The sequence below is a fragment of the Rhinolophus hipposideros genome, assembly GCF_964194185.1.
Source record: "Rhinolophus hipposideros genome assembly, chromosome: 22".
Lineage (NCBI taxonomy): Eukaryota > Metazoa > Chordata > Mammalia > Chiroptera > Rhinolophidae > Rhinolophus > Rhinolophus hipposideros.
In genome coordinates this window covers 2,701,161-2,727,977 of record NC_138068.1, presented here as the reverse complement: position 1 = coordinate 2,727,977, position 26,817 = coordinate 2,701,161, and the positions used below count along the sequence as shown (strand labels likewise).

The 26,817-nt window shown below is 34.9% G+C and overlaps 1 protein-coding gene across 1 annotated transcript; it reads right to left on the bottom strand.

Moving 5' to 3' along the window:
- Positions 1-618: 618 nt before the first annotated feature.
- On the bottom strand, positions 619-25,317 carry SYCP2 (synaptonemal complex protein 2). Its single transcript, XM_081033540.1, has 15 exons — positions 25,244-25,317; positions 21,673-21,733; positions 16,182-16,330; positions 14,916-14,990; positions 14,302-14,454; positions 11,632-11,731; positions 10,630-10,775; positions 8,146-8,215; positions 7,517-7,574; positions 6,876-7,009; positions 5,987-6,411; positions 4,352-4,482; positions 1,499-1,569; positions 1,331-1,388; positions 619-674 (listed from the first exon to the last, which is right to left on the bottom strand). The coding sequence occupies exons 6-13, from the start codon at positions 11,705-11,707 to the stop codon at positions 1,536-1,538; spliced, it is 1,074 nt and encodes a 357-aa protein (XP_080889666.1). The 5' UTR covers positions 11,708-11,731; positions 14,302-14,454; positions 14,916-14,990; positions 16,182-16,330; positions 21,673-21,733; positions 25,244-25,317; the 3' UTR covers positions 619-674; positions 1,331-1,388; positions 1,499-1,535.
- Positions 25,318-26,817: the final 1,500 nt, after the last annotated feature.

Genomic DNA, 26,817 nt, shown 5'->3' with positions numbered 1-26,817 from the left:
TATCATCTAAGATATACAACTAATATTAGAAGTACACAGAATCTGTGTATTGATTTTATAAGTACAGCTGGCCCCTGAACAATATGTGTTTGAACTGTGCAGGTCCACTTATACACAGATTATTTTCAACAAATACTGTAAATGTATTTTCTCTTCCTTATGATTTTCTTTTCTATAGCTTGCTTTATTGTAAGAATACAGCATATAATATATATATATACATATATAGGTATGTGTGTGTATATATATATATATATATATATATATACATATACACATAATGTACAAATTATGTGTTAATCAATTGTTTGTTATTGGTAAGGCTTCCAGGTAAACAATAGGCTATTAGTAATTACACTTTGGGGGAATCAGAAGTTATCCATGGATTTTCAACAGCACAGGGGGTCGGTGCCCCTAACTCGCATGTTGAAGGGTCAAATATAAATGCTGAAATAATAAAATCATAATGGGAATAATCATGACAGTAGCACTTCTATTCACTCTTCACATAGTATGTTAAAAACTCTCAGACAAACTGGGAGGAGGTATTTTAAAAAAGGAACGCTTGAGGTAAGTGTATTTTAATCTGATCACTTTAATTATAATAAAAACACCTACAATGTTATTGAATTATCCACGCAGGCTTCTCTAGCTGTAGCTTGAAAGTCCTGGATCTATATTGTGAATAAGCATTAAAAAATTTTTTCTTAGTGTCAAAATAAGGTGAACAAAAACTAAAAGAAATAAACATACAATCTAGTTTCTATCAATATTGACATGTCACAATAAAATTAAGTTTACTAAAATGTTTTTATATTTAAGAACAAAGCTAGTAATGCAAAATATAGTAAAAATAAAATAAGAGTAATTGTTCAAAAAATTTAAAACAATTTTTTAAAAATTTAAATGGCTGCATCAATAAGGAATGTAATTTTCTTGATGGAGTAATCTGAGTCCCTCTAAGCCCCAATTACTCATTTTTCTCTACTTCAGTCCAAAGATTTGAAAGGAAATTAAATATACCTAGGTTGGTACCAAATAAATTTTAAAATATTTAAAAACATATGGAAGGAGACTAGACTTTGGGTGGTGAGCACACAAATGGATACAGATGTTGTATGATAAAGTTGTACACCTGAAGTTTATATATTATTAACCAATGTTACCCCAATAAATTTAATAAAATAAATAGAATATATGTTTTAAAAATATTTTAAAGCATATCTACGAGAGGATGGAAATTTAAAAAATACACTCTCATAAGTGCATGGTAAATACAAAATAAATACTGAGTAACTAAATACAAAATATCTACTGATTTCTAGCTTACTCCAAGTTTTATAATAGGTTCATCAGCACCATTCAAATTAAAATTGTAGACATCATTCCTGTAAAAATGAAGAGAAATATTAACTCCATTATAAAATAAATTTATTTCCTTCAAACATGAAGAAAATTCTAAGATTCATCAAAATTCTAAGATTCAACAATTACTTACACTTGGCATTGAGAAGTAACATTAACAAAAGTAGTCTTCAGTTGTCTATAACTTTTTTTCCGAACCTTTTCCTAAACACAAAAGAAGTTTACATAAAACCACTCAAATTTGTACATTATACTTGGCAAACAAATAATATATGCAATTAAATTTTCATATATTTTCTAATTGTGTTTCCACTAATATAAATTTTACATTTGTAACAGTTTCCTTAAGTATTAACTAAAAACACAATAGAAAATATTAAAAATCAAGTACAAAATATTAGATCCTTATATCTTTAATATATGCTAACATTATTGTACATAGGCAAATGACCTTGTCAATGGTATTCTAATTTTAGTGATTCTAGAATCACACACACAAAAAAAGCCCAGACTCATTTGTTTTAAATTCCTAAATAGAAACACTTTGGGAGAGGCTAAGTTTTATGTAAAAATCTCACATGAAAGACTCAAAATTGTATTAGTCAGCTAGGACTTTTAGGGAAAAATGTGTAAGATTATTCCTATAGCCTGCTGCTCAAAATATATTCAACCTGATCAAAAAGTAGTGAGGGGCGAGAAGTTGTTAAAGAAAATTTTAATAAGTTCAATAATTATGTTTTATTAAAGTAATTTAACTATAATACACAAATAATTACTATCACTAAATGATTACTAATCAGAAACAATCAGAAGTTTAACTTTATTAAGTTGGAAATATTAAAACTGAAGTATTCATTTTAATTGTGATTCATATTTAACTTCATTATTTCTTTTGGCTACTTTATATAGAAATATTTGCATTATTCCAAAAAAATTATCCCTCAATATATTACTCCTCTGATCAGTGACTGGGCCTTTCCAGTATGATTTTTACCAATGTTCAGATACATTTGTTCAATTCATCTTTTGCATGCCAGTGTGTGCTAGGTATTACAAAAGATATAAAAATGAGCAAAGATATTAAAGGACACAAAAGTGAGCAAAGGTCTTCAGGATACAAAGATGATCCTAAAGAGTTATATTCTAGTAAAAGGCAGAAGTGAGAAAAAAAGAACTGCAATAGTGAATAAAATATTTTAAAAAGGTACAAAGAAATTATTGTGCAGATTCAGAATTCTTGCCCATTAGGAAAGGAAAGTTTTCAAAAAGAAGGTATACTCTGAAGTAAGTCTTGCAAGGAGAAGTCAAGTTTTGACAACCAAAAGAAGGTGAGAGAGCCTGCTGAGTCAGCTGAAGTTCTTTCCAAAGGCGGAAGAAAAACAGAACAAACACTTGGGGGGATCTCAAATTACTATGTTTCAGCTGAATAAAACATGCCTAGGGAACTAGGATTAGAAAACAAGACCGATTTTTAAAGGGACTAGGGAGCCAGACCAAATCTACACTTAATTCAGGAAGTGACAGGGAACAAGAGAATGACAGGATTGAAACTGTGTTCTTTAGAAAGAAAATGGCCAGTATTGAATGTACTGAATGGGCTGGCACAGAGAGATACTAGTAGCAAAAAGATTTACAGAAAGGCTCTTGTCATAATCCAGAGATTAAAAATTAGAACCCCAAATAGGAGTTAGCATAGGCAGGAGAGAGAAGATTCAGAAGGAATTTACAGAAGGTAAACCTCAAAACTTGAAATTAAGTGGAGATAGAAAATAATTGAGGAATAAATCAAAAGATAATTGATACACTTTAAAGCCTGGATGAATAGTAAATGTTTTTAACAAAAATAGGGACTTAAGAAGGATCTTATTGTCAGGAGAGATGGGATTAGTTATAAAAACAAAACAAAACAAAGGGGGAGATAAAGATATACTGAATCATGAACCAAAAAGTAAAAATACCACAGTGTATGTAAAAGCAGCATTTTATTTGAAAAGCAGAGTAGAGGACTTCTATGAGTACTTGCCACTAAATTTCTCAGTTATTTAATCCATTTATCAATATGCTGAAAACATCAAATCTAATTTCATCATACCACTATTCTATTTTAGTGTTTAGTCAAATATCATAGTTTGACTATATGTTTGATATAATTAAATAAATGCAACCTACCTTACTGAACTGTAGATCAGATTTGTTTGAAAAACCACTATAAAAAAAGGTTTTGTCAAAATTTAAAAAGCAATTAAATATCAGTAGAATGTTTTTCATGAAAGCCATTTTATATAAGGTAAAACATATTTGGGTCGTAAGTCTCGACTCGACATGATATAAATAACTGAACTATGACAGCCCTAGTCTGGTACTTTTGCAACTTCACTCATAATAAGTAGCAACAACAATATTTCCTTCCAAGCTGAATCATTCATGCAGCAGGAGGTGCCAATGAAGCGTTCTGCTGTGAGAGTAATTTTTTCATGCCATGTAAGATACCAGAATTAATTTAAATGTGAGTTAACCAACTGGCAGCCTATAACGAGACTTTTTATAATCAGAAAAATTTACCTTCAGAAATATTATAAACAAGGAATACATATTTACTATATAAAAGTAACTTATTTCCGCTCATTTAAATTTCATATCTCATTAAGTAATATATTTAAATATATTTCATTTTACTCATCATTAAGCTCAATAAATAAAAATGTAAAATGTCTGCATCCTAAAGATTTCTTTCTGAAGTAGTATGCTGTATCAATCTGGTGTTTTTGACTTTATAAAATGTAATCAGATACTAGACTGTCTAGTTTCAAATTTAGTTCTCTTTCTGTATAATTTAAATAGCTATTATTTATAAAAGTAAATAAGTAACTATGTATTATTCTACTTGAAAGTTACATTATTTGAAGATGTTTAAAACTAGCCTTAAGACAGTATAATTTAGTTCATCTGTCAGAAAAATATTCATTTCTAGAATTTAAGAACATACCTGTCAATCAAGGACTCCTTGAATTTTCTTGCAGACTTTGGCCTCTCATCCAGCGGTTTGTATCTCTTGTTAATCTGGCTTATCAAGGATTCTGCTGCATTAGTAAATCTGTTCCCTTTTGACTTTTCTCTCTGAAACAATTTATAAGTTACTTAAAACTCTACTGGTTAACCTTCAAAGGTAAATAAAAGCTGAAAAGAAAGTTTAAGAAAACTCTGGTTCTAAGGATAACCAAAAAGAGAAATAAAGGGGGTCAGAAATTATTTAATAAATTTGGGCTTTGTTAGGCATTAAAATAAGTCAGGATAATCAACAATGTGGTAAAGATCATGCAGGATGCCAGATGGGCACTGGACTTTTCAAGGGGACCACTTCATAGACTGTGTAGATGCCAGGCCACTGCAGTGTACCCCTGAAGCTGAAGTAGAATAAAATTGTATGTCAACTATAAGTGAATATATATACACATACACATGTATGTGTGTGTGTGTGTGTGTATATATTTACATAATATATACACACACAAAATCATGGGAGGTGGAGTATAGCATAAGGAAGGTAGTCAATGGTAGTGTAACAGCTATACAAGTAGTAGCTTGGGGAAGTGGAGATATCACTCTACCAGGGGTTTAAATGTCTATTATGTTGCTTTGTACACCTGAAACTAATTGAAAAAAAAAAAAACCTAAAGGAAAAAAAAAGAAAAAAGTAACCCAAAGGGATTTGGTTAAAGAAAAAAGTAGCCAAAGTTGGCACAAAAAGTGAGTTGCAGGTTAAAAACAAAGAGTCTGCTCAAAGCAAATGAAATAATGTCTAATCACATACAATAATTGCAAATTATTAATATTTCATATGCACACAGAGATGTTCCACTACGTGAACATTTTACATTTTAGAAATTTAGAATTAAAAATTTGGTTACCAGGTATTAATAATACTCTGGAAGATAAATGAAAATGAAAGCCTATGTAACCTGGTCCTCTAAGGAATACGAAAAATGACTTGCATTGCGGGCAGTAGAAATATATTATGATTTACAAGTTTTCTTAATCTACATCTTGATAGCAGTGATCCCTGCCCCAAACTTCTGGTCTCCAAGGCTGGTGTAAAGTAGCTGAAAGTGTCCTGGAGGTGTTCGTTCTACTGGTGATTCCTCTTACCCCCCTTCTTGGAAAACTTGAATGCAACAATGCAAGAAATACTTCAGGTGCTACTACATGCAAAGCTGTGCTCGGCCATTCAGGAAAACAAATGTTGAGTAAAACAGTCTTTACACCTAATAGTTTAAAAGAAAGGTGAGCACCATTCGAGAGGCATAGACAATCCCATATGCATGTTGAAAAGGACCTGAGGGACAGAGTGGGTGGGAGAGACCCGACAAGAGGAGACGAGGCAGGGTTCCTCCACGCCACACCCACTCACAGGCCTGCTATGCACTAGCAGGCAGCTTGCGTTAGCAGGGCCTGGACCAGGAAGTTCAGGAGCCACTGTCCTTGGAGAGGAAGTAAGTGTGAATTAAAGAACAAGGTATTACAAATGTTCAATGTGCAGCAATTGATCAAGCTTCTTTCCCTTGTTTTGTTAGTAAGTAGGCAGATTATGGGTACGCAGAAGTAAAACACACTTAAGGCTCACCATTTTTTTGGGTTTCAAGTCCCAGGAACGAAGTTCAGACGTTAATCTCTTACTTGATTTTTTATGACTCTTTGCACTTTTTCCAGCAGGGTTTTCATCACAATTAGCAGTAGCCACATCTTTTGACAATATGTACTTCTTCCTATAGATCACCGATTCTTCAACTGTATTTAGGAGAACTGATTTAATAGTACTTCCAGATTCAAAATGCCAATCGCTCTGCTTGGTATTTTCAATATTTTTCTGCTCTGAATGTGGATGATTTAGTTGTTGATTGTTTTTTTTGCAAACTTCTACTTCTGCTGTACTGATTTTATGCTGCATTATTTTTTTCTTATATTCCACCTTTCCTGTTTCTTCAGAATTATCATCAGATATTGCAGAGGATGATTTTTGTTTAGTAAGGTTTTTGTTGATAACAATATCTAGTGGGAAAATGAGACATTAATCCTTTTAAATTAATAAACTGATAATGTATAAAATTTGTTAAAACCATAGATATGTGTTAGACATTTCAAGAAATGACTATTTCCCTGAATTACTGTTCTATACAGAGAAAACTATGGTTGACCCTCGAACAAGGTGAAGGTCAGGGCGCCGACCCCCGCGCAGTCAAAAATCCACATCTAACTTGACTCCTCCAAAACTGAACTATTAATAGTCAGTCTACTGCTGACCAGAGGCCTTACCAATAACATAAATAGTTAATATATTCTGTATGTCATATGTATTATATACTGTATGCTTACAACAAAGTAAGCTAAAAAAAATACTGAGAAAATCATAAGGAAGAAAATACATTTACAATATTTATTGAAAAAAACTCTGTGGGTAAGTGGACCCTCGCAGTTCAAAGCTATGTTGTTCAAGGGTCAAGTGTGTGTTTCACCTTGATTAAATGTGTCTCCTGAAGACGTGCTTGTTCTTTGGTTTTCACATAGCTTAATATTTGTCACAGGTGTCCAGCATGCCCATTTGGAGTGCATTTTATTTCCACAAATATTGCCAAAATCACCAGGTATTCTAGAAAATAAATTTATTCGCTTAATGTATTACAGAACATTAGTCATGACTGTGACATAAGACCTTGAGTTTTTTTTAATACTCAATGTTTTTACTGATAATTTGTTAACAGTCAAGTATGAAAATATTCCATAAGTCATGATGAAAGTTAAAATGTACTAATTGATCAAAGAATATTATTTAAAAATTCCATTACTGCTACTATTTTGATATTTACCTAAATATATCTCATGTATCTTTCATATCCTGTGTATTTTAACTAAGTTAAAATTCTTTACGTTCATACTTTATTATTTTAAAAATCTCATTGGTTTTTCGGTCTCAGTTCGAAAGGTGTTATGTTGGCTGATATGGAAAAAACATATAGACTCTTCACCATCATAATCATACCTTACAGATGATTAATGCTGCATCCTAAGACTGTACAGGCCTTTTCCTTAAATTTGTTACATTCATCTAAAAGTAACAATATATGCTAAATAAGTTGATGGGTTTTCTCGTACTTACACAGGTTTATCTATTTTTCCCACTGACTGCAAATCAGGAACAATATTCTGGAATTCATCTAAATAAAACAAAAATTACAGTATTTTCATTTTTCATGCCATCGGCAGGGTACAATGGGAGTCAGTACAGAATTTAATCAAGGTTTACATATTGGGAGGGAGGCTGATCTCTCTTCCCCCTCTCAAACCCAAACTTCTTGGGAACAGAGAGTACAGTATATTTCCTTGTATCCTCTAATTTCCTTGTACGCGTATAAAGTTGAATACATTTCTTATGAATTTTTCTTTTCCAAATCAGTGAAGGCCAGTGGGGCTAACGGGAAATACAGAGAGAAGTATACAGAGGAGGCCAAAAACGTATACATATTTTAAGAAAGGAAAAAAACTGTATTAAAATTGTAATACTTAATATATACCGATAACAAAAGATCAATACAAGTCACATTTGACCTCTGCGATTACAAGAGGTGCTCAAAGTGGTTACTATCAGCATCCAGACACTTTTGATTATGGCGAACTACTGCTTGAGCAACGTTGACCAAAGTGTCCACTTGTGTACATTTTTTTTGGCACCCCCGGTATATATATATTTTTAAAAGAGCTACTAAAATTAAACCAAAAACTACTTACTAAAATTTTGGTTTGGGAAGTCAATATCCTTATTGTCTGTCTTTTCTATAACTTTAGCAGTTTTGATATGCTATAAACACAGGAGACATGTTAATGTAAATTTCAATTAAGGCATTGTATGAAAACAACTTTAAAAAGTCAGAGTATTAAAGTTAAAATGAAATTGCATTGCTATTAAAAGTAAGCCTTTCTAGTTACAGTCGACTCTAGAACAACTTAGGTGTTAGGGGGCACTCACCCCCTAACCCCCATCAAAAATTCGTGTATAACTTTTGACTCTCCCCAAACTTAACTACTAGTAGCTTACTACTGGTAGTAAGACCAGAAGCCTTACTGATAGATAACCTAAACAGTTCATTAACACATACTTTGTATGTTATATGTATCTTATACTGTATTCTTACAATAAAGTAAGCTAAAGAAAATTTTGTTAAAAAAATCATAAGAAAATATATTTACAGTATTTATTGAAAAAATCCACATATAATCCACATATATCCACATATAATCCACGCAGTTCAAAGCCATGTTGTTCAAGGTGCAACTGTATTTCATAAAGGTTATGCCCATTCTAGAATATTATCGTAAAACACAAGAAAACAACTTTCATTGCAGGTGAAGCAGCAGACAATCCTACACATTTTCTGATCTCATCCATAGCTAGTTTAATTAAATGTTCATCTGTAACTGACAATTTCTAGAACCTCCATGGCACATTCCTTATTCTTGTTGATCTCATAACCTGCATCTATTCTTTTTACTTACATAAAGGAGTTGGAAATTAAGAAACATAAAATGATTTTGTCCAGTTTTGGCCATTGCACAGGTAACTTCTTACCTACAGCAAGTTTCCCCTCTTTCCATAGCCACATATACACACTTAACCAGATTAAAGAAAAATCTACCCTCTGAACTAAGATGTTTTAGCCCATCCTGGCTTTCTTCCCTTCTTAATCTAGGCAGTGGTTCTCTACACGGGAGAGGAGCAGTCTGAAAACAGGCAGGTGTGAGGCGTGGCTGGTTAGCTCAGCTGGTTAGAGTGTGGTGCTGATAACACCAAGGTTGTCGGCCAGTTTGATCCCTGCATGGGCCACTGTGAGCTGCGCCCTCCTTAAAAACAAAACAAAAAAGGAAGAAAGAAAGAAAACATGCAGGTGTGGTTTTTGTTGTCACAAAAACGTGTTGACAGAAGGGTTCTCCTAACAATAAGTAAGCATAGGCCAAGTGCCCCTATTAAGAAACACCTTGCTAGACAATCTGAACCACCACTTTGACTATTTTTTGCTAGTATCTTCAACTCTTGCAGCCTTTATCTTTCTGCCACATAACAATTTAAAAAAAATTTTAGGGGGCGGCTGGTTAGCTCAGGTGGTTAGAGTGCAGTGCTCTTAACAACAAGGTCGCCGGTTCGATCCCCGCATGGGCCAGTGAGCTGCACCCTCTACAACTAGATTGAAACAACTACTTGACTTGGAGCTGATGGGTCCTGGAAAAACACTTAAAATAAGTAGCACTTAAAAAAATTAAAATCCACCTATTCTTTCTTACTGCAACACCAAGGCTATTAAGCTATATTTGAGAGAATATTACAAATATTTCTGAAGCAATGCCATGATAAAATTCTAGTCAAGTTTAAACTGGGCCCTCCACATCGCCTAACACTCATACTTACTTATCTGTAGCCCTGTCCATTAGTTCTCAGTGGCTATTCCAAATCTTTACATGTCCCTGAGCCCTCTATGTCAGCACATCCTCAAGAGAAGCTCGCCATGTCACATTTCAAAGAAAACCAGCTATGATGTGTTCCTCATCTACAGACTTCTCTGTATGCATTTACCTATTTCTCCACAAAACAACCTTCTCTAGCCATCTCCTGCTGTCCCTTCAGTTACCTGGAGTGAATGCTCTTCTCCTCTCTGTCCATCTGAATAACCTTTATCGACCGTTCAAAAATCAATTCCCTCTCCATCTCCTTAAAGGGCATCTCCTGATTCTCATCCTCCCCTCCAGCTGGGGTGAGGCACCAGCCCCTCCACTAGGTTCCTACTGCATTCTATACGCACATCTGAGAATTAAACAATATGGTAATTATTAATCTTATTAATTTGTCTAATTCCCATGCTAGACTTCGAGATACTTAAGTACAGAGTCCACTTGTATTTTATATTTCTATACTAGAACCTTCCCCATAGCAGACACTAATTTGTATAATAAACTGAAAAATGATGGTGAGTCCATTCTGCTACCGAATGCCTAAATCAGAGTTATATTGAATGGATATTCCTAAATTTTACTGTCAGCACAGTAAATGAGTCGTCTGTGAGAATGACCTTCCATTCAAGGACAACAAATGTTATCTAACAAAAAGCAATGCCTTAAGCAAAGTGAAACACTCACTGCTTGTAAAGAAGTTAGTTAGCTCAATATTTATTTCTATAATAACTTGATAAAAATTCTTAAAAAATGCTTTCAAAGTAAAGTTACTTTGTCTGTATCATCGCCTCTATTTCTTCCTTCAGATGGTCTAGATTTAAGTGACACAGCATTAGCCAATGGTTTAGAAACGCCAGGTTTTTCTGCAGAACCCGTCATTTGCAGTGGCGGTTTAATTCTTCCTCTTCGTGGTGTTGCTAAAAAGGAGGACAAAGGGATGGTTTATTTGTGGGGTTTTAAAAATTGCATATTCCTTTCTTGAGGTACTTTTTAGATGAGGAAGGTAAAAAAGGGAGATTCTATGATGGTCCCAGGTTTCTGGTTTAGAGAGTAAGTGGATATGGACACCATTTACCAAGGTAAGGAATGGAGGAAAAAATTGCTAGGGGGGTTGGAGTGGTGGGTGGAAAGATTAATTTATTTTGGACCTGTTAAGTTTGAGAAGCCTATCAGACATCAGACAACTGACCAGTAGCCAACTGGATTTGGGGAAAAGAAGGTCACTATTTAACTGTCATAAAGATTAAACAAGACTGTACAACTAGCAACTAATACAGTATCAGATTATTTATTAATTTTTATTAGCTCTTAGTATGTACCAGGTACTGTCTAAATGTTTCACAATATTCCTTGTCATTTGAATTAATAATTTTTACTTAATCCTCTGAACAACTCGATGAGGTAGACCCACTTCAACCCCACTGTTTAGAAAGGAAACTGGTTCTAAACTTAGCTAGAAGGTAATCTGTACAAAGCACACACCTGGGAATGGGGAAACAAGCCCAAATGCCTGATTAATTCAATGTTTTATCCACTATATAATGCTGCTCCCACTTAAATTACATTATTAATGATGGGTATTAATATTTTTAGTAATGTTTATATGCCAATACCCATTAAACTTTCTTAAACATTTGTGGTTCAGAGTTCTCAATTTTTATATCCCCAACTTATCGTCTAGGTAAATTATGTCCAGAATATCCTTGACTTAAAAACGCCTGCTTTAAAATACAATAACACTTGTTAGAAATCTTTTAAGACTATAAAACTTACATGTGTTGATTGAAAGTATTGGACTTCTCACAGTGTATCTATCTGCACCAGGAACAATCATTGATGCTTCAGACATTTTTCTTTTGCTAGGAGTAATTATCTTAAACCATGAGAAACAACCACAGTAAACACACATTATCTTTTGAAATGAAATATCCTATAATTTTATTCATAACACTTTACCTTGACCACACACACAAGATATATGGCATTTTATAAACAACATGATATCCAGAAATTTCTTTGTTTTAGGTTAACTTTTCACTAAGCAGGGTTTTATCCTAATGTTTGGTATTGAAACAAGTAAGGAATGTTGTATTAGAGAATATTTGTAGGATACCTAGCCATCAGAAATGAAGTACCTTTACCTCCTAGCTGCAGTTTTATTGCTACTGAGTTTACCTCAAGTAGCGCCTCACAGTGCCCTCTTCCATTTCACGATGATGTTTGCATACGTGTTTATGTGAACTTGTCTGTGAGTGCTTTCATAATGCTAAGTATTGTCCAAAACTTCCTACATTTAAAAAAAAAAACTGTATTAATATTCTGTGAAGACTAAACTGCCTTTGGAGTAAAAAGTAGCCACAGGAAGTCAGAGACTGTGACACAAGCGAGTGTCCCAATAAAGATTCACATTTTTAACTTTATCCTCAAATGCCTGAGTGGTAAAAGCAACAGGAGAGAAGCAAGAGTGTATCTGCTCTGTCCCCTCCGCCACCGCAGGAGTTTCTGAGGGTGCCATGTGAAGGAGCAGACAATGACAAACTGTAAAGAGGCAGAGAGCTGTTTTTAAAAAGGCACCTACCTACCTGCCCCTAAGACAGAGAAAAAAAACACTGAAGGAGTTTTGGTATGTATGTACAATGGGACACGGAGGAAAGGTCGAGGAGGGCAGAAGAAAAAGGAATCCTAAGCACAAAAGCACTGGACCAGCAGATTCTCCTGAAAGAAATGACAATTCCTAGAGCTATAGTGAATGGGACCTGAACAGTTACTTATTCATATAAATACTTCAAACACTTAATCCTTACTGAAAACATAGTGGACATTTAACAATACTGCAATGTTTTCAATCTTAGGTATGATTAAAATCTTTCCCAGAGTTTGTAATTCAATAGGTATAATGTGGGGATTCAAGAATCTGCATGTTTTAATAAGGACTCAAATTATGATTCTGATATAAAGACTGAAATGGCTTTTATGAGCTAAGGTTAATATGACATTTTTAATTGAATGAATGACAGAAGATTAAATGGAAAAATCATTAACATAAACCTCAAATGTGTGGAAAATCCTCTGAGAGTTCTAGTTGCCAATATTGAGAGATTAGTAAAAAATGAAATAATCAAAAAAAGCTCCACAAAGAAAATGAAAATGAACCAAGACTTACAAATGTAGTAAGTACACTTTAGATGAGTGAAGGTAAAAAAGAAGCAACATGCATGAAGGTACAGAGGCAAGAACGAGCATAACATAAAAAGAGACAATAAAACAACTGACCTTACTAAAGTGAAGGGTATTTTATAGTCTCAGAGCCAAAGTTCAGATTAAGTGAGATAAACACAGAGATCACAAAGCTTTGAGCAGAAAAATGCTACAAAAACACTAATATTAAGAAAATCAATGGTATGCCATATAGGGTAGCTCACAGGATGAAACCACGGTGTCAAAGACCAAGTAAGAGGCTGCTGTGTTCATGTAGGTATGGTACAATGAGTACCGGTCAAGGGAACAGGAGGAAAGGATGTGGGAGATACTGTGAAAAAACAATCTCTAGCACCTTGGTTCTAGGTAAGGGGGTGATGGGAAGCAGGGATAGCAAGCATCAGAAAAATCAATGGTAGCATGACTGAAGGATGGAGGCAGATACACATTTGAGGCAAAATAAAGAGTTTGCGATTAGATTTCAGGAAAGGGCTTACAGAGACGCACAGAAGACAATATGAGAGAGGAAGTGGAGACGTCACTGTAGAACTCTGAAGAGGAGTCTGGTACATTTATTCTAAGAGCTTCCACTGTGCACGTGAAGGAAGCTCGCAAAGGGAGAAGGTATACGCAGAGATGTTCAGAAGGCCAGGTACCCAGATAGTAAAGAAAGTCCACTTCCAGAGGCGGGGAGAGGAACTGCTTCTGATATAGTAACAGAAGTAGGAAGAGAATTAAAATGCTGACAGAGAAGTCAAAGAAGGTGAGGGTATTAAGGAAGCGAGGACTGCTGCAATGTTAAGTGTCACAACAAGGTCACAGCCGGATGTCAATGGTTCTGCCGGATGTGGCCCAGAGGAGAGCCTCAGTGCAGGAGGAGGCGGAAAAAGAACCTAATACTTTGCTTTCTTTCCTCATGCAAATAAATGGAAATTTATATACACATTATAAATGTCTATTCTACATTACATCTAAATGCAAAAATAGAAAAGTTACATGTAAAAAGTGGTAATTACTTTGCTAATTTGGAGGTATATAGTATGCCTGTCCTAACTCCTAACCCTTACACATAAACACAATTTGCTAAAAAACGCTATCTTTTGTTTGTATTTGCAAAAGGCAGAGAAAATACTTTGAAATGTTATTGATGAAGGCTATTAGCATAACTTCTAGATGCTTTTTTCTAGATTATATATAGCAATGACTTGACATGTTTTTATGAATGACTCTTGACACCATTTTTACCTCAAGCTCACTATTTTTTCTGTCCCCGTGAGTACTGTTTTTGATGTATTTTGGAGGTTTAGGTTTAGCAAATTCCTTTTGGGAGTTAGGTTTTTCTTTCAAACTAAGTTCTTCTTCTTCACCCAGTGAGGTTTGACTTTCTGGCACTAGAATCTGTTGGAGAATGTGGGAAAAAAAGTATTTAAAACTGCAAACCACAGGATATTCTCAAAAACCACTGATGTCTTAATAAAGCACTCATTCATCTTACATGGATATCAGTTCTTTCCGTTTCTATGTACTGTTATAATTTTTAGTCCTACAAAGTGACCCAACTAAAAGTATCCACTTTTTCAAATGTTAATAGACCTAAAACAAGCTTTCGCATTAGTGGAAGGACAGATACTTCTAATTTTTGAAGTTACCCATACTGGTATTTATTAATAACTATCTCCTGCTATACTAAATTATCATTAATAACATGTTTAAAAATCATATACATCTTATTGGGGCACTATCTATGTTGAGACCATTTATTTTTCAGATGTTCACCCTCCAACATGAACTTGATTGCTGTGCTATCGTTCGGGTTAAACTTAGCCCAACGAGTAAGATTAAGGAAGTGAGACACATACCTGTGACCCACTTGCATCAAAAAGTATATGCACAGATGTCTTGGCAACTGAGATACTCTGCTTTCTGGTAAAGTCCTAAAATTAAATTAATTCAAAGTGATACATTAAAATGGAAAGAACTGGAAGAAAATGGCAATTACTTCCTACCTGTTTTCTTCCATAATGACCCAGTTATCTCCAGTCATTATTTTGTATACATAAATACCATTCTCAGACACTTCAGTGACTCCCCATTAACCACAGTCTTCTTAGTCTGCCATTTTGGTAAGGGTTTCTCAAAACAGATTCTCTGGATTCTTCACCATTAGTATTTGCACTCACATAAATATGTGCCGTCCCCCCGAAATTCATGTTCAAACCCAATCCCCAATGTGATGGTGTTAGAAGTGGGGCCTTCAGATGGTGATCAGTTCTTGAGGACACAGCCCACACGAATGGGGTACCCTTTCCCTACCAGAGACACCCCCCGAGAGCTCCCTCACCCTTCCACTATGTGAGGGCACAGTGAGAAGTGGCCACTATGAACCAGGAAGTGGGCCCCACCAGACCCCAAATCTGCTGGGACCTTGATCTTGGACTTCCCAGCCTCCAAGACTGTGAGATATAAATGTTTGTTGTTAAGCAATCTAGTCTATTGTATTTTTGTTACAGCAGCCTGAACAGACTTAAGACACCCACTATCCAGATTTGTCAACAGAGTATCTCCCCCAAATATAACATGAATTGTCACCTTAGATTTCCAGTTAAACAATATCAATCTCACAATGTCTTTCACAGACCTGGAAAGCAAGTTATCTAAATTTCATCCGTCAACTTCAAAGTTCATTTCAAGCCCCATCTCCACAGCCTTTCCTTCAAATCTGTCTCTTAATGCACATTCTCTTTCCTCAACTTCTCCACTACCTTTTCCCTATGCCACTTACTTCTTCTTCTGAGGTATACGCTGTAATTCTCACAAACAGTGTTTAATATCTTGAAAACGGCTTTGTCTCATTTCATTTGTTAAACAGCTGGCAGGAATTCATTAAATGTTTTGAGTAGCTGCTGCTAACTTTGTTATCTGAGACTCTTTTTCTAATAAGTACCTCAAAGGGTATAGCTAACAATCTGATGGCAATTCCACAATACAAATGTAAAGAACTAAAAATCTACAAGACATTTTAAGATTTCGAGAAAAAAAAAGATCAATGAAACGTAAAGCTCCAAGTGACCATAGGTTTCTAGAATGTGAAAATAATATTTATTAAAAACAGTTTAAACACTTACCCTATATTTATCTGTGCCAAAAATTTTTTGTGTCACCTTAGTAATTTCTAATGATGCATGAAAATATAAAAGCAATTCTTTCCCTTTTGTGTTACAAATTTTTACTGTATTTTTCAGAATTATGGTCAGTAGCTTCTTCGATTCTCTCACTGCACAACAAACAAATCACAATAATTAGTTTATTTTCATTTTTATAATACTCTTTAGGTATACTATAAATAAGAAAAGCGTGCAGCATATTAATTAAAATGAAATAAAATTAACTTTCAGGTTTCAATAGTATTTAAATTCATTCTGATACTATCTATGTAACCAACCAAGTCAATTTATTTTTAAAAAAATATTTTTAATCAATTTATTTTTCAGAGTTTCAGTTTCTTGATCTATAAAGTATAGGGTAATACAACAAAATAAACTAAAGCTCTGAGTACATTCAGGACACTAACATGTTCTTAATAATCCTTGAACAAGTGAGAAAACTATTTTAATTTAAAAGAGGCAAACAAAATGACTAATTCCCTGAATAACTGTATTTCTATGCATAAGCATCTAGTAAGACATTTCTATTAAATCCAGTTTCTACAAATGTGTTGCCAGTAAATAATCATTTGGTAAAAACTTGAGTGCTAGGAAAGTGTGCATTAAGGATACAGTGCTGATCTTCAGGGATTTATTAATCGAGTGAAAAAAAATACTGTAAGTGCCAGTTTATAAGAGGTATTCACCTCACTCCTCCAAAAAGGTATCAAAAAGTTACCTGGCACCCACTTAATGTGCCTGTTATTATGGACTCAAGGCCGCTATGGTGGTGCTCCTTTGGGGATGGAGAGGTCTCCACACCTGCCCCCAGGGCACACTTCTGGGCAGGAGGCAAACAGCTTGAAGGAGAAGGACCACACCAAGGAGAACCATTTGTTTCTACATCAGGAAAAGCACTGCTGGCCACTCAGTGACCTACTCTAAGGGACAAATAGCCCAACAGGCTATAAATTTCTGATTCTTGTGAGGCTCTCCGAAGCAGAAAGTGTCTTACTTGTTTTTGCAACCATGTGGCCATGAAATTTTCACAGTAATGTCTTTTGATGGTACTAAGAATTATGACTTGCTTAAAGATAGTAGTGACAGTTTCTAACTCAAAAAGTGCCAGCGGGTATTTTTTTATTTTATTATTATTTTTTTTGGGGGGGGGGAGTCATGAGTTTCAACAGTAACAAGTTTTCAGGCTTTAGAGATAAAAGTTGAGGTGACTTTGAAGATGATAATGTTTCAGATCTGGATGACGAAGACTAGAACATTTATAATCCATATGGATATTTTTACTGATTTTTATACCTCTCTGATACACATTTGACTTTTTCCCTGCAGCTTGCTGTGAACTTACAGTAAATGAAGTATTTGCTTCAATGAAATAGTATTAAAATCACTTCAAATTTATTATTTTGCTGAATGCCTTGTGCTTATTTGTACAAAGTATTCTCCACATATATTGTGACTATCTACAAAAGAATTATTGATACGTATTTTACTTTATTGCTGGCTTTGTTGAAATTTCTGACATTTGCTTTGACTGCCTGGACTATATGATGCCTTGCTTTTTAGTTAATGAACAATATTAATGAGATACTGGAAAACTTCCTATTTTGTTGCTATAAATCCAAGGATTTATAGATGTTAACCTAATTGGATGTTATAGTGTTATCTAGGTTTTTCTCTGGGATTCCAGTATACTATACTTATATGACTATAATAAAATGCTTTCTTCTGCAAAGCCATTAAAAACACTTTTCAAAAATTGTCCATGGAGCCTGTACTTTATAATTTCCTATACATTGTTATAAAAGGCTCTAACTGCACTCTGTCATGCTGCTGTTTCCTCATATCCCCTCAGTCAGAAACTTCTTGTAGAAATTCTTTCACTAGAAATACTGATTGCTCTCCAGGGTCCACACCTTTTTAACTTCCATGAGTGCCATTCGTGTAAAAATGTCGATCCCGCCTGCTCCCTACAGGTAGGCCAGATTACGGCTTTATCACAAGGGAATTAATGGATACAAACGAATAGCCGGTGAAGGGTCCACAGTGCGAAGTCTGGAGGGGTCCTGAGAACAAGAGCTCCTATCTGTTTGGAGGGTGAGGTACATGAGCACACCACCCTCCCAGCACGTAAGCTCCCCCCAGATTTTAACCCATACATAAAGAACTTGATGTTTTATAAAAGTATCCTCATACAATCAGGGTGAGTTATATATTGGAAAATAGATCTTAAAAATCAACTTTAAGTGACGCCATGAAAATAACTTTTTGCCCAATGAACATGCAGCTACATTTGGCAAGATGCAAAAGACAAAACCTTAGTAAGAAGTAATGGCAGTGATTAACACAGGAAATGATGTGAAATAAAGGTGAGAGGAGAAATGCAAAAGATATTAAGAGACAAAAATGAAGGAACATGGCAGATGATTATTAGGAGAGAGGAAACCATCAAGAATGGCTTCTGCACTTGGGAACCTGGAAGGTTATCATACCATTTGTCAAGACAGAAAATAAAGGAGCTTTGGGAGTATGAGTTTAGTTTCAGACGTGGCTTGAGATATTCGTGAAAATATCCAAATGGATTGGTTTATTACTCACATCTGCACCTAAAGCTCAGTTGAGAAATTAGGGAAAATGACTAAACAATGAAGTATGGTCAGCAGTGTCGAATGTGGGGGAAAGACTGAAGGGTGTACTGATACTAATAATAAAATTGTTAATTATTTTGAAATCTGAAATTTCAGTGGAGTGGGATATAAAACAGAATGTAATAAGATCAGGCATGAATAGCAGGGGAAGGAAAAGATTTAGTAAAAGCTACTCTTGTAAAACTGGCTATAATGGAAACAGAATGAGCTTGTTAGAGCAAAAGACATAGGATCCAAGCAGGCTTTTGGTTTTAAGATGCAGTGGCAAACGTACCATAAAAAGGTAAGATGTGAAAAATTCGGGAGAAAACACTATGCTAAGGGAAATAAGCCAGTCACCAAGATAGATACTGTGTGATTCCACTTAAAATAGTCAAGTTCACAGAGACAAAAAGTGGAATGGGGGTTAGTAGGGGCTGAGTGGAGGGTGGAACGGGAGTTGTTTAATGGATATAGTTTCAATTTTGCAAGATAAAATTGAGTTTCACAAGGAGATCTGTTTCACAATGACCTGAATATACTTACCATTACTGAACTGTATACACTTAAAAATGGTTAAGATGGTAAATTTTGTTGTACATTTTTTTCACATCAGTAAAAAGAAATTGGGTGAGGAAACTTTTATACTATTTTGGCAAGTTTTCTGTAATCTAGAACTATTCCAAAATGAAAAATGTATCTTTAAAAAAGACCCAAATTAAACTCACAGAGATGAAACATATTGTCTGAGATAAACATACAGGATAGGATTAGAAGCAGATGAGACACTGCAGAAAAAAATATTAATGACCACGAAACACAGCAATATAAAACTATTCAAATGAAAGAAGAGAAAGGAAAAAAAGTCTGGGGTAGGGGTTGGGGAACACAGAGAATCACTGAGCTGTGGGAAAACTTCAAGTAGTTCAGTATATGTGTAATCAGAATCTTCATAGTGGAGGGGGAGAAAAGGAACAGAAATGAAAGTTGAGGAATAATGGATGAAAAGTTTCAATTTGATAAAACCTATAAATCCACAGAAGCAAGATGCTCAACGAATTAATCCAAGAACAAACAACATGAAGAAAATTACACTAAGCACTACAATCAAATAGTTTAAAACTAGTGATGAAAAAGAAACTCTTAAAAGCAGTCATGGGAAAAAAAGATTTCAAATAAAATGAAACAAAGATGAGAATGACAGCAGACCTCTCATCAGGAACAATGCAAGCTTGGAGACAGTAGAGTAACATCTCTTTAAAGTATACTGAAAGAAAAACAATAGGCAATGTAGAATTCTGTGTGTATCAGAAATACTTCTCAAAAATAAATATTTTTTGACATATGAAAACTGAAAGACTTATCACCAGCACATCTGCACTACAAGAAATATTGGAGAAGTCACGCAGGCAGAGGAAAATAATACCAGATGGAAATCTGAGTCTACACAAAGGAAAGCTGAACATTGGAAATAGCACATACTTCTTAATCCACTTTTCAAATCTCCTTAAAAGCTAGCTGGCTTCATAAAGCAAAAAGTCACTACACCATGTTATAGCGTTTCTGACACATGCAGAAGCAAATGGTACAAAGACTAGGAAAGCAAAAATGGAAATATATTGTTACAAGGGTCTTATACTATATACATAAAGGGGTATAATATTACTTGAATATACACACTATTAAGTTAAAGATGTATAAAATGAACCCTTAATCAACCACTAAAAAAAGGCAGTATAAAACTAACAAAAGAGATATAACGAAATCATTAAAAACTCAATTAATATAAAGGAAGAAAAAGAGAAAAAAACATAGCACGTGAGATGTCAGGTAGAAAAATCAAGAGCTAGACGGTAAATTAAAAGCATATCAGTAATCACATTAAACACAACGATTAAAAGGTGGAGACTGTCAAATTGCATTTAAAAAACAAGACCTAATATATGATTTCTACAAGAAACCCACTTTATACCCACACACACCCACATACACGCGCACACACACAGGAGTTAAAAATAAAGAAAATATATACCATGTTATAACTAACCAACAAAAAGCTGGAAGAGTATATTAATATTACATAAAGAAAACTGCAGAACAAACAATATTATCATATCAAAAATAAGGTCATTTCATAATGACCATTAAGAAAATGAATAAGCAAGATACAGACTGGGAGAAAATACTCACAGAACACTTAATCTGTCCAAGAATTGGTATCTAGTATATGTAAGGACTCAAAAACTTTAAAAAAATCAGTCCAGTAAAAAGTAGACAAAATATTTAACCAGATACTTCACAAATGAAGATACATAGATGACCACTCAGCACATGAAAAAGTGCTCAACATCAATGGTCACTACGAAAACACAAATAAAACTATTGTGATATGCCACTGCATGCCCACTGAAATGACTAACATGTCTTGATAGCAGAATTTGTGGTGATAACAATCTGCCAAATTGTAGAATTCTGTCCAGCAGTGTTATACAATTCGTTCTCTGAGTGGATAAATGAGATATTTGGATCTAATCAAACAAATATGATGGAAGGACAAGAGCCTTGAACACACTGACGAGAAAGTGACTGCTCATGGGTTCTAGGCTAGATAGAGAAAGAAACAAGTACAGGAGGGAGCTGGGAGCAACCCTGTGGGCGGGGAAACGTAGGGGCAGGACATGGGATGATGCTGGACAATCAAATGGATAAACGGGAACACTGCAAGTGCTGGTTTTGCTTTCATTAGGCTATTTGGTTTTCCTAGACAGCATGCACCTTCTACTTGGCATGCTAAGAATCAAGAAGAGAATTACAGAAAACAAGGTTAATACCTTCAATGCTGTATATTTGTACTTTTTCCTCAGGCACAGTGACTGCTTCCCACTGATGATCCTTAAAATGTAAAAACAGGTTTTGACCATAAATAAGTAATTTATTCCTGCTTTAAAGCTTCTTTAAACACCATTTTTAAAGTTCTACAAGCAATAAAGTTTATTTATTACTAAATATCACTAAGTAACCATTTATTAGCACACATTTCTTGCTTCATCAATTGACTGCATAAGACAGTATACATGTCACATTTAATCTATTTGTTCACTCTTAAAAGGAAATAATGCTATTAATTTTATGGTTTCCTATTCTTGACCAAAACAAGAAATGACTACCCATGAATATTTATTTGAGGACACTCCTTTAAAAAAATGTTACCAAATTCTGTCATTTCTTCCTTGAAATGTTTTGTGAAATCATACACATTCCTCAAATCCCACCTACTGAATGTCCTCAGATTCAAACATGTGATGCACATTAAGTAATAACCTAACAAGTTTTTCCAAATAATTTAATTGAAAATTTGCACAACTGAATAAAATACTGAATTCACAAAGTCCGAGTAAACATGAGACACCATGCCTAACAGATGGGATTCTAAAGCCTCCCAGTCATGGGAGGCAAACAGACCAACTCCTTAGTTACTTACGCACAACTCACCCTACAGAAACTCCCCTAAATCCCCCATCTCTTCACTCATTCCCTGCACTTCTTCGCCTTCATCAAAACCGGTCCGTACTCTGATGGCACCATTACCGTTAGAGCCCTCTTCAGGTAAGGAGCTAATTCTTCCTCAAAGCTCAGGGTCAGGAGGGAAGGGTTGGCATCCTCTCTCCCCACCACTTCGAGCAGTTTCACAGTTCTCTGTGTGAAACAACTGGCTCCTGTGAGGCCCATGCCAGCAGCATGCTCTATACCTACTGGTTGCTTTCATCTCCTAATTCCAAAATGACTCCTCCATATACGGAGGCACCTGGGTCAGTGCCTTCCTTTACATCTTTTTTATATTATGGAAATGTTTAAAAGGTAGAAATCATAATATAACAAACCCAAAATACACACTTACCCAGTCTAACGGCTACCGATATATTGTATCCATTTTGTTTCCTCTTTACCTGCTACTCTCCCTCCATTACACTCTTCCTTTTGGCTTAAATTTTTCTATTCAACCTCTCTGTCACCCCAGCCATCAATTTTAAAAAGCTCTTACCCTTAAAGTACATGACAAAATCCCTCCCTTGAATCCAAGCCTCATTTCAGCTATTGTGCTCTTTCCCTTAACTTGATGTCTTATCTCCTCTATATTTCAATTTTCCAGGGATGCCTAAATCCTTGTCTCTTAAGTGAAACTGCTCTTTGACTGATCACCAGTTTTTAATATTTGTTTTGACAGTGTTGCTCATTTCCTCTCCTGAAAACACCCTTCCCATGCCTTCCATATCATGATAGACACCCTTTTAATTTGTTCTTTTGGCTGATTCTTCAAGTATCCTTCAGGCTAGAGTCTCTTCTACCTATCCTGTATAAATTTGTGTTTTTCACAGCTGTCATCTAGGCACTCATTCAATCCCATGATTTTACTGATCATCTACATACAGACCGCTTCTAAATCTCTACCCTGGGTTAGTTCTCTAGCCTGAACTTCAAACCAGTATACCCAGCTACCTGCAGATACCTCCAGCTGAATATCCCAGGAGTCTCTCCAGAGCTGACCTCATCATCTTTCCCCTACAAAACTTCTCTTCCTTTGACAACAGCCCCAACCATCCAGTTATCCAAGTTTTACTAAGCCTCCCTCTTTTTACTACAAACAAATCACCACGTCTGCTCAGTTCTACCTCCTCTCAAGTTTCCCTGGAATCCATCCATTTTCATCCATCCCCACAGTAACTTTCCAAAACCATGCCACTATAATTTCTCACATGGATTATTGCAAAAGTCTCCTAACTGCCTCTGGTCTTGTCCCTTTGTAATCCATTCTCCCCACCAGGAGAATCTTTTACATGAATGTGGTCCTCAGTGCCTAGCACATATCTGGCACATAGTAAGTTTATGATATTTGTTGAATTGATGTTACCTCTACTTATAATCCTTCTTTGGCTTCACTCTATCTTATTTCTTTCCAATCTCCTTTGCACTCTTTGCACTAACCATACTATGTATCTTTCAGTTCTTTAAATATTCTATTTATTCATTCTTGTAATAAACGTGGATAGCTACAAATAAGAAAGACAGGTCCCTGATTTCATGAATCTTACATTCAATGGAGGGAAAGAGACAACGGACAACAGATAAACAGAATGATTTTAAGTAAAAATAACTACAATAAAGAAAACAAAACAGGACAGTGTGCTACAATGTGGCTGGAGGCGGCTTTGGATTGAGCTGCCAGAGAATACCTTGATAAGGAGATGGTATCTGGGCTGAGATCTAAATGGGAAGGGACTCAGACATGAAGATCTGGAGGAGGGTTCAAGACAGAACAACCCGCAAGTAGAAACACCTGAAATGAGCATGAGCCGTATTATAGGAATAGAAAAAATAAAGATGGAATATGGCTGGACACAGAAGCCCAGAGAATGGTCTGAGATGTCAGAGAAACAGTCAGGGGCCAGATCATAAAGACTCCCATATGCTTCAACACAGGGACAAAAGATGGGCTTCAAGCAGCCACTCTATTGAGAATGCCTTTTAGGAGAGTAAGAGAGAATACAGGGATAATACACTACTGCTATAAAAATCTGGAGAAGAGAGGATTCTAAATATATTTTTGGGGAGAAGAATCTGCCAGCATCTCTCGATCAGTGTCTGGAACATAACGGGCATTAAATACTCATAAATGCATTTTACATTTGCCTCATCATGTGTAATACTGCAATAGTTTGCTTTCTTGTCTGAATCATCATTAGACCAAGCAGAATGAAGGCAGGAATTACATCGGTCCTATTCTAGCCTCTTCTCCCAAAGTGCAAGTCCAGTTTCTGAGAAAATCCAGTTAAAAAGACTCCTACAAGCCCTGCAGGAGTAAATGTACTCATGAAAATTCAGTGCCCCTGAGAGGCAGGGCTGGTATGTGGCTAAGAAGATACCCTAAAATACAAATAAATAAAGGTGTGTGGGAGCTCTAAGAGGCATGTGGTGAATGTCCGTCTATCAATAGTTTACCTGGAACAAAAAACAGGATTTTATGAGACTAAAAAGACTAAAGCCTCATTAAAGTATCAGCAGCCACAATTAAATTAATAAATGCAGATTAACTCTTACTCAGATTTTGGTAAAGTGACTATATACAAAAGGTGCCAAAAAATGTATACACATTTTAAGGAAGGAAAAAACTATTAAAATTGTAATACTCAATATATACTGATAACAAAAGATGAATATAAGTCACATTTGACTTCTGCAATTACAAGAGGTGCTCAAAGTGGTTCCCATCAGGGTCCAGACACTTCTGATTACAGAGAACTAGTGCTTGAGCAATGTTGACCAAAGTGTCCACTTGTATACATTTTTTTGGCACACTTTTGGCACCCCCGGAATATAGTTTGAGCTAGAGGTACCCCAACATACCAAACAGTAAATGGTAACTATTTGGAAACAACAGCTCAAGAATGTTCCTCAGGTTAAAAAGAGAGCAGTAGGAAATACACCATCTGGTTGGAGGGTTTAAAACAGCTGCAATAGAGCACAGAAGGAAAAGAACTAAAATTGACTTCCAAATACTACCATAAGAAACAATTCCTCATTATTTTGAAACAGAAGATTATAAGAATGAATAAGGCCACTTGCCATCATTTGGTAATGTTATTTTTAACTGAGTGCCTCTGTATTTGAGTAACCGTTGCTTGTTTTCTGAATTCAATTCACTTTATTCATGTGAATGTGAAATTTTATGACAGTAACTTGTAATTTATTTCTGAAACACTTATGTTAAAAAACTAGTATTAAAATTTAGCATTAATTTTTCTGTTGCAATACAATATCAGAAATAATTTTCATTTTTAATTAGCTTGATAGGTTACTACGTTAATCAAAATTACTGGGGTAAAACTGAAAAATATTAAAATAACTACAAAAATAAATATACAAAGAAATATACATTCTTAAATTAAGACATTTTTTATTTATATACACACACATAGAAAATGGTACAGAGGGAGTAAAACCTACATCATTATCTCCAGCAATGTAGAATGATAAAGTCTGGCTCCCAAGATTAAAATCTATCCAAAATTCCTCAAGTTTTTCATCTGATGGTATTTGCAGCTAAAAAAATAAACATATAAAACTAATATATTCTATGCTTTTAAAAGTGACAACAGATAATTATGATCATGTAATATTCATGATAGAGTTTTCCTTTTTTTGAAAAGAGTATAGCTGGTGAGGGTAGAGGAGAAAATTATAGCATTTAAATCCATTTAGAAACAAAAAATGCTGCTTGGTATTATATACAGAAATTAGCTAGCTCCAAGAAATCACAAACATTCCAAGTGCAAATAAGGGTCGAAACTATTAGTATGAATATATTAATGAATGATAAAGCAATAATGGGCTTATAACGGAAACAGAAGCAAATTTGAAGGATAGCCTTTATAATTCATTTATCCCTGGGTACAAACACGCTATATCATAAAATGTCTCTTAGATATAGAATACCAGACCAGCTGTATTTGAAATCTAATTATGACTATTTTTAATGGTATTGCCAATTTGTAAGATGTAATTCACTTGCCCTTCCATCAAAATTCATCCAATAATTAAAACATGTTAAATTTAAAACTTACCTCATATTTTTCAAGAAATACTGATAAACAAGGAAACGTAAAGACTCTGAAATAAAACAGTATTTGAGTTAAATTAAAAAAATTAATAAGCCTTTACAGCATAAGCTTGGCTAGTCCTAGAAATCATGCCAAGGATCAAAAGAAAATAAGGCAGTGATCATAACAATTTAAATAAAATCATATCTCCTTCTTCATTACTTTTTCAAAATAAGAGTTAATGTAAATTTGTTTCTGTAGAAAAAACGTATTACTCTGACGATACTACTCAACCTACCATTGTGACTGAAGTGATTGTACCATATTCCTCTCTATGCTATTGACTATCCGCAGATTCCTATTTTAGCTCACACTATTAAT